General features: G+C 57.0%; 1 protein-coding gene across 1 annotated transcript in view; it reads left to right on the forward strand.

Moving 5' to 3' along the window:
* The window catches only part of SLC1A5 (solute carrier family 1 member 5), a 32,969-nt gene extending 25,599 nt beyond the window's left edge, over window positions 1-7,370 (forward strand). Inside the window, exons 7-8 of the mRNA XM_067556793.1 lie at window positions 2,092-2,226; window positions 3,311-7,370. Coding sequence (XP_067412894.1) covers window positions 2,092-2,226; window positions 3,311-3,548 — 373 coding nt within the window. The 3' untranslated portion in view covers window positions 3,549-7,370. The remainder of the gene's footprint in view (window positions 1-2,091; window positions 2,227-3,310) is intronic.
* Window positions 7,371-8,622: the final 1,252 nt, after the last annotated feature.

The raw sequence follows: 8,622 nt of genomic DNA on the forward strand, positions 1-8,622 counted from the left end.
GGCTCTTGATCTAACTGCGAGGCCCCACCCGGCCACTCCCCTTCACTTGCGGTTTTTTGCAGGAAACTGAGAATCTCCTTGTCTGCCTCCGGTAGGAAAAATCTGGTCATGAGCTTGCTGCCAAGGCCAGGGGAGATTCATGTGACCCTGGCTCATGGCAGGAAATCGCAGGAGGCAGGTGGGGTCATCTTCTGCTCACGTTTTCTAACGGAGCGCAGTGACTGGATCGCTGAGACTGGGGCTAACCAGTGCAGTGCCATGATGAAAGGCCAGTTTTTGCCAATCCAGGGCCTTGGGGGACCCATCTCCACCCTCCCCTGCCACACCGTGCTCCTATAGGGCAGTCTTCATGCTTGGGTTGTGTCTACATTTCCCCAGCACTGCTCTTGGTTGGAGCAAACGCCGCTGGGGCGATGTTTGGGACATGGCTGCTGCTTCTTGCTTCTAAAGCATAGCTGCAGCACAGACAAATTGTTGTCGTAAGGTCTTTCACTGCACCCAGCTGCTCTGCCCCAGCCCTGCATCCTCTCCAGGCATGGGCACAGAGTGACTGGAATGCCTTTGCCTCTGAGCGGGGGCACTCGGCCATGCTGATCCATCAGTACAGATCACGCAAGGTGCCTGGATGGCCAGGGAGCAGTGTCCCATGATTGTACAATGGCTCATTAGAGCCGGATGCTGCCTCCTTGGTCAGGAGAAGCCACCCACAACCCTCCCCAGCAGCGGGTGGAAGGCAGAGAACTCGCTCTGCCCTTGGCTCTGCTATCATTGGCTGGTCTTGGTGCCGGGAAATCCCGTCTCTGACCCCTCGGGAGCAGCGTTGGCAGGTTATTGCCAGGCCCCCTCCATTCCTGATGTGATCATGCACCTCTGCTCTCCTCAAACTAGCTACGTCCTGTGGGGCAGAATTCGCTGCCGCTTGTCCTTCGCTCCGGCTCGGCTTGGGAGCTCTGCACCACCACAGTCCTGGCGACCCCCGCCCAGTCACTTCACAGTGGCTTCCTGTCCCCTTGGGATCTGCCATAGAGAGGCCTGGTGCAAGTGAAGGCCATTCCTGCCTCTCCGGTTGAGCTGTCTGCTAGCTTTCCCCGCGCCCCTGGAGCTGCCGCTCTGCTATAGCTTCTATTGTTGCTGGGCCCATGTGACTGCCCAGGAGTGTCACCCTGGCCGGGAAAATGAATGGTCAGCTGTGCCTGCTCTGAATTCTCTGTCAACGTCCCAGGGTTGAAATGGGAGCTCTCTGTGCCCCTCACAGCCTGGCTTCCCCACCACCTGAACCGAAGTTCTGAGCCGGGCTTGTCACCGCTCTCTGTTGATGCAGTTGAGGCACGCTCTGCCCAAAGGGAGAGGGATTGTTCATGACAGTCGAGGAGGTGGAACTAGGTCGTGGGATGAAACTAAGCAAAAGAGGGGAAATGTAGCTGGTTGGCTGGGAAGAGATCCTGGTGTGGGGATGGAAGGGGCAGAGTGGGAGCCCTGTTATTTGCCTCAGCCTTTCAAAACTAGGCCGGGCAAACAGCAGGGAATGGGCTGGAGGGGACAATCTTGCCCTGGCTTCCCCAGAGGTCATCTCCATCTTGGATTCCTGAAATCTCTGGCAATGCGAGCTGTGTAGGGTGGCCCACCCAAACGACCTCTGGAAGGGAAATGGTGGGCCGCCTTTTACAAATGGGAGGGGACGTGGAGGGGCAAAGGGGAAGCTGAATTGCCCAAGGTAACTGGGTTGATAGCAGAGGCAGGATGGACACACAATCCCCTGCTCTAGTCACTGTAGCACGAGAGTGTGTGTGTGTGCGCGTTTGCGTGCACTGACACACATCCAGTCACTGCATACTCCTTTTGAACCCAGGTCTCCCACCACACAGTGCCTATGTGACCTTGGGCAAGTCACTTAGCCTCTTTGTGCCTCAGTTTCTCCATCTGTACAAAGGTGATAACAGCCCTGCCCTGCCTCCAGCGGAGTTGTGAGGATAAGTGAGTTAAACTGTGAAGCGCTTTGAGGTCTGCTAATAAGTGCTGTGTAAGAGCCAGGGGTGGTTATCCCCTGCTGCGCTTGTGACGTGTCTAATCCCTCTCTTCTCTGCCCTGCAGCATTACAGCGACAGCATCCAGTGTGGGGGCAGCGGGCATCCCTGCCGGCGGCGTCCTCACCCTCGCCATCATCCTAGAAGCCGTTGGGCTGCCGACCAATGACATCTCCCTCATCCTGGCTGTGGACTGGCTTGTGTAAGGGCAGGGCAGTGGGGCAAAGACAGACTCTGGCTATACAGGGTAGACCAGACAGATCCATTGGACAGGCTGGTCGGGTGCAGCTGCCTGGAACAGGCCAGCTGGATGGGTCTGTGGGAATCCGTTTCCCAGAGACCCTGAGGTTCCTGCAGCTTCAGCAGAGCAAGTCAAACCAGCTGAGAGCAACTTCTCATGAGGAGAGCCCCAGGCAACGTGACACAAGGCTGAGCTCCCCATAGGCCAAGTCTCCATTGGACGGGCCTGTTCCTTTGACCGTGCCGTCCAGGCTGGCTTTTCCCAAGGCTGCAGTCACCTACCATGCTGTTGACTGCCCTTCCAAACGGGGAAGGAAGAGATGGTGCCACGTAGACAAGCACCTGCAGCACGGTGCAGGGGCTGGCTCTCTGGGGAGCTGCTGCTCTGCCAATGGGCAGCTGAAGCAAGGGCGTGCGTGGGTTAGTTGCTGACTAGTGCAGCCTGTGGGGCTGCTGCCCAGCTGCGGGTGCCTGCGAGGTTACTCTCGCATGTAACCGGCACTGTAGCTGCTGTGGGAAGGGCAGGATGGAGGAGGGGGGCGAGTGTCTTGATGGTGGGACCGATCCATGTGAGACAAGGCCGACGGCTGTCCAAGGTGAGCTAGCGGACTAGCTGGCCTGATCAGTGGGCTAGGTGCTGCTTCCCCAGTCTGAACACCATGGGCCTAGCAGCTAAATAGCCTGATTGAGCGCCATCACTTGGAGCAAATCTAAGGCTCTGAATGGGACGTGCCCTGGGGCATGTGAGCTTATCCTGTGGGCTGCAGCACCCCTCTGTGCAGAGGGGCTGTTCCTGCTCCAGAAATACTCTGGCAGCATCTGCCACTGTCATGCTTTGGGGGCTGCCAGCTGGCCAAATCAGCGTCCAGCCCAACCAGGGGTCAAGAGCTGCATGAAGGGCTGTTGGTTGCTGGGCAGGGGCTTTGTGGCAGTGGTGGGCTGCCGTCTCCCGGTGGCACTGAGGCACCTGCCCCGGATCAGAGCTGGGGAGCTGTCTGACTCCCTGCTGTCGCGTGTCCACTCACGATCCTCCTGTGTTTGTTCAGGGACCGCACCTGCACCATCCTCAATGTGGAAGGAGACGCCTTCGGAGCCGGCCTCCTGCAGGTGTACACGGAGAGGACAATGGGGAAGGCTGAAGCCGAGGAGCTGATGGAGATCAAGACTGACGCCCTGGGCCCTAGCAAGGCGCCGGGCAAGGAGGAGGGGTCCCCGCTGATCAAGAGAGAGGTTCCTGTCCCGCTGGAGGCCATTGGCTCCTGCAAGAAGGAGTCTGTGATGTAATCGGGGCCTGGGGTGTGCCTGGGGGCGGATACTTCCTTTTTTAGGGTTCCTTTTTAAAGACACGTGTCAATCAGGGCAGAAACTGCAGCTTCTAGTTTTCTTAAGCCTTGAACTTTCTGGGCCAAGGCAGGGTGTCTGCGGAGAGGCTGCTCAGCTTGAGCCAATCCTGAGACCCTTCTAGAGTGACCCCCTGTCCTCACCTATCTGACTCGGAGTCGAGGCTGGACTCCCAGCCCCACCTCTTCATCCTTTTATACATCGATCCCAGTCTCTTGAAATTGGCTGCAGAGACCGTACTGTCCTAGGGGCCTCTTAAATCACTCCTTGCCTCTGAGCCTCCTGCCTGCTCTCCCGCCTCCTGCCCCCTTCATGTTAATTTTCTGGACCAAGCAAGCACCAGAACCAGCCTCCTGACCTTTAAACTTGCTGAAGCATCTGGCATTTCTTGAATGACAAGTAACTCTGCTTCCCACTGTGTGTTCGGCTGCTTGAATGGAGGCTTACTGGCTCCCGGCCCCTCCTGACCTCGGCGCTCTGCTTCTTGCCTGAAAGACTTGATACTCCAGTTCAGCCACAGCTCCAGCCGGGGGTCCCGGCAAGAGATCCCCCCTCAGTCTCTCCATGTGGCTGCGACTCAGTGTTGGACCCCTGGGCCGTAGTTGCAATGTGGTGGAACCAGCTTGTGCCTTTGTGTGTGTGGCCGTGGTCCAGTCTTGTCTGTCGTGCTGGTGCCTGAGGAGCCAGTCCTGTCATTTGTGTGGAGTCATGTGTTTGTGTCCCACAGTCTCTTGGTGTTTGAGACCTGGCAGCTCCAGCCATGCTGACGTAATTTATTTTGTTATTTAAATTAGGGGAGTGAATTTCTGTCTCTCCTGGCTGAGGGAGCCCTTGGCTAGCACCAATACACTGGAGGCTGCATGTGGCATCTACAGTGAAAAGGGGGGGGGAGGGAGATCTTGGACTGACAGAGAAGCCTATACCTCAGCCCCACATCTAGGCATTGCCTTAATTATTTGACTCCAAGCCCTGGTTCTTGGGCTGGATGCTCCAGCCAAGGGTTAAAGCTCGGTGCTGATTTCTCAACCCCCTGCTTACAGTTTCTCTGGCATCACCTGTCGATCCAGATGCAGCTGGAACCTGCTGCTCTTGCCTGTGACACAGCCAGCTGGGTGGGGCTCTGCTGTTTGCAGAGGGAAATGGCTGCTTTTGTTCTGGTCCCCAGCAACCAGTTCTGGGAGCTGTCAGGCCCTGGTGGCAACTAAGTTTTTCCCCATGGCTCCAGTGTTAGGCTGGTGGCTTGATCCATGTGGCTGTCTACCACATCTTCCCCAGAGGGCTTTGCAGTTTGGAATGATGGGGCGGGATGGGTCAGCCAGAGCTGATCCTGTTTTCAGTGGATGGGGGGCAGGCATGGAGAAGATACCAGGCCCGGGAGATCTGCTAGGGGAGGGAGCTTGTGATACTGGCCTGCTTGTGGCCAGGAGTGATCTTGACTCAGCCCGCTGCTCTGCTGGCTCCATGTGCCGTTAGTGACCCAGTGTCTGGCTAATTCCCCCTAGGTGCGGGGAGTGGGGCTCTCCGTTAGGCTGGGCCTTTAACACTAATTTGACTCATGCTTTTAGAGGCCTGATGTGAGCAGGCCCTTAGTTTGCCCCTGCGGATCCCTCAACTCAGGGCTGAGCCTGGGGTTCAGTGGCTGGGAGGGAGGAACCAAGATGTTCCTGGGACTACAGGCCCTGGCTGCCTGCTGTGCCCAGCAGCCTGTGGTTCTCTCCCTCTGGTGCTGCCCAGCTGCTCCCAGGGGCTTCCTCCCTTCTCTGAAGAGGAGATCAGCGGAGGAGTCACCTGCTATCCACCAGTGTCTGGTTCCTGCGAGCTGCCCCCTGCAGCCTGGCTTCCACCCAGGGCATTGTTGGCTCCTGCCGCCAGGTGGGCAGCTGAGGGCTGGCTCCTTTCCTTAGATCACCTCCTCAAACTGGGCCTCGTGGCACTGAGTCTTGCTGGGGAGAACGAATCCCCTCCCGTCCCCGGGTGAGATCCCCCTACTGGGGGCATTTTTTGCTGCTGAGGCGCTGGCCCAAAACGCCTTTTAGGGCGTTAAGTAGCCTTGTGCCCGGTGTTCCTCCGGCAACCATCTCCATGGCGCCAAGCTGATGGCAGGCAGAATCGTTACTGCAGGCGAGGGAAGAAAGCGGAGCTGGGGCACAAGCGGTGCACACCGTGCTGTTGGCAGTGTGGCTGTGTCTTTGAGCAGTAGCATGTGCCTCTTGGATCTCTGCCGTAGCTTCAGTGTGAGCTGCAGCCAGCCTTGGCTGCACAGTAACCTGGGCTTGCACCTGGCTTTTAGCCCAGCCACCTCTACCATCCACCAAGAAAACCCTGGCCTGGTGTGGGGGTGCTTTAAGGGTGGGCCAGTTAACATAGCTGGGCGTATGGGTGAGACCCTCACTGGTGCTGATAGTTCTCCAAGGCCTGCCCACAATTCACCCCGGAGGGCACATGCTATACTGCAGTTGCCTCAGAGCTAATCCTAGGGCACCCCAGCTCCAGGAAGCGATGGCTGTACCCACAGCCCCACCCAGGCTGCAGTAATGTGGGTAGGGCCTTGCTGAGGGCATGCTTGCATGTGGGCTAACCTACACAGGCTGCTTCTGACTGGGCAGATGCCATCCATCCCCTTTGTCCCAGCAGGGGTGGGAAGAGGCCTAGGATGGAGCCTAACTGCATGCTGCGGGGCTGAGGGTTGTGGTTTGAGCGATATTTCCCACTGGGTTCTGAGCTCTGCTTAGACCCTCTAGCTGCTGTGGTAATGGGGTGCGCTGTGATTCCAGCTAATCCAACCTGGGGCCCTGTTCAGCACTCCAGGCACAGCCCCCCCTGCAGTATTTTGGCTTCTGGTCCCGTGCATGCTAACCCCAGATTGCCGCAGCTCTGCGGTACCAGTCCTAGGGAGATGGAGGCACAACACGTAAGAACAGTAACCAGCGCGGTAGGGCTGAGATTCTCATGCAGGCTGGGAGGCTGCAGGTCTCATCAGCTGTTTGGTTTGAAAGCCAGCCCTTGGCCCTATCCCAGGAGCCTAGGATTTCCATTTCCAGAAGGTACCGGTGCGTAGGAGCAGCTGGCCTGTTTACACTGGCCCAGAGATCATTACCTGAGGCAGCAGTGGGTGCAGGAACATCGGGTACAGGCCTGTCTGAATTTGCTTAAGGCAGCTAACCCCAGCTGTTTGGAAGCAGGAGCATGTCACGGGACTCCCCAGGGCAGAGATCTCCCCTCTTTTCTCCCCTCTGCCCCTGAGAAGGATGGGGGAGGGGATTTGGGTGTAAATCCTGATTCCTGGCCCAAGTACACAATACCAAAGGAAGCGCTGGTAGCTGTGTGGACCGTGCCTGGGCCCTCTGCAGGGCTGTGCTGCTGCTGAAAGCTGCTCGGTGCAGGTGGTGGCAGCATCTGTCTGTCCTCTTAACACTGCAATAAGTGTAACTGAAAATGTGTCCACTGTGACTGTGGAGAGAATAAAACACTGTGTGTGGGAGTGTGTCCTTTATTTGTGGTGACTCTGCTAACAGGGGCAGGACAGGACAGGACAGGTCAGCTCTGCTGGGTGGCCTGATACAGTCTGCAGCTGGTGTGGGAGGTGATGACAGCAAAGACCCAGCTCCTAGCCCCTGGTGGAGGCAGGGCCTGCTAGTTCATGCAGTCCCTGTGCTATAGGAAGGGGGACCAGCTACTGATTGCTGCTGAGGGTTTCACCTTGGGCTAGGCTTCTCTGCCCATCTGTTGAGGGCTGGCCTGGCCTGGCCTACAGCTCTTGGCTGGTTGCTCCTAGAAGCATCTGCTTTCCTGCCTATGGCTGCCTCCCCTGCGAACAACCACTGAGGTTAACCTCTTGCTCTCCCCATCCTAGGGAAATGTAAGGCTACATGACCACCCCTTCCAAGCAGGTCTCCGAAGGGCCCTCTGCCTTGGCTTGCAGCCTCGGGTGCAGGGAGTCTGTCTCCACTCGAGTGGTCTTTGGCACACAGCGGCTGACAATCATTACACTGGATAACGGGGGTGAAGGGTAGCTCCCCTGTGACTAGAGACAAAGCGGGGGTGCTGCTGCCCTGAGGTGTACTGCTTAGGCTGTTTTCTTTCTACGGGCAAACTCAGGCTACCCTCTTAAGTGCATAGGGCAGCACAACCCAAACTGTTCTTCCACTGCAGGCCAGATTTAAAGAAGGAGTGATCTATTCCCTTTATTATTATTAATCATTTATTACGGGCAGGCCAAGAGCCCAGCCAGGGTAGGGCTCCACTGTGCTAGGTGCTGTGCAAATGGTAGCAGTCTGTCTCCAGAGCCAACAATTGAACTAGACCAGCCAGGTGGGGCAAGGGGCAGTGGGTGAACAATGTGATGGTGTCAAAGGGAATGGCAGTGCCATGGTTTTATTTTTGGCTGTGTTTAGGCGGGGGAACCAGCTGAATGAGAAGGGAAGAGGAGGAGACGTTTAATCAGCACAGAGCAGAGAAAGTCCAGTCTAAACTAGAGCAGGAGTAGGCGATAGGTTGACTCCCACCCGAAGCCGGCCTGCCTGATGTTTTTGAATGGCTCCAGAAATCTTTGTCTTTACTTATTATTATTAATGGGACTTTTATTATTTTCTGTGGAGTCTGGACCTTGACTAGGCTTTAGCCAAGAAATTTGGACCTTGACAAAAAATAATGGACCATCTCCCACTGTGGTCGTTTTCTCTGCAGGCCCAGCGGTCCCTGCTCCAGCTGCTGCTGCTGGAGTCTCTAGGTTGTTCCTTTGGGCAGTTTCTCCCCAAGGCCTCAGGGCAGGGGCTCTGAGAAGCACCAGCTCCCCCAGAGGGGAGGTGGGTGGGGCTCCCTGGTGCAGTTCTGGATCTGTGGGAGGTGACCCTGGCTGGATGCAGCCCCTCCTGTTTGCTCTGTCCCAAATATTCTCAGCCTGTGACCTCTGACCGCCCTGCCCTTCTTGTGCTACTAGATGGGAGAGAGCCCCATGGTGGGAACGGCTGGGAATCACCACTCTGGACTGTTGCAGCCATTTACAGCCAGTCTGCGG

The sequence above is a fragment of the Emydura macquarii genome, unplaced genomic scaffold, assembly GCF_026122565.2.
Source record: "Emydura macquarii macquarii isolate MOO-44397 ecotype Brisbane River unplaced genomic scaffold, CSIRO-AGI_Emac_v2 contig_1790, whole genome shotgun sequence".
NCBI lineage: Eukaryota > Metazoa > Chordata > Testudines > Chelidae > Emydura > Emydura macquarii.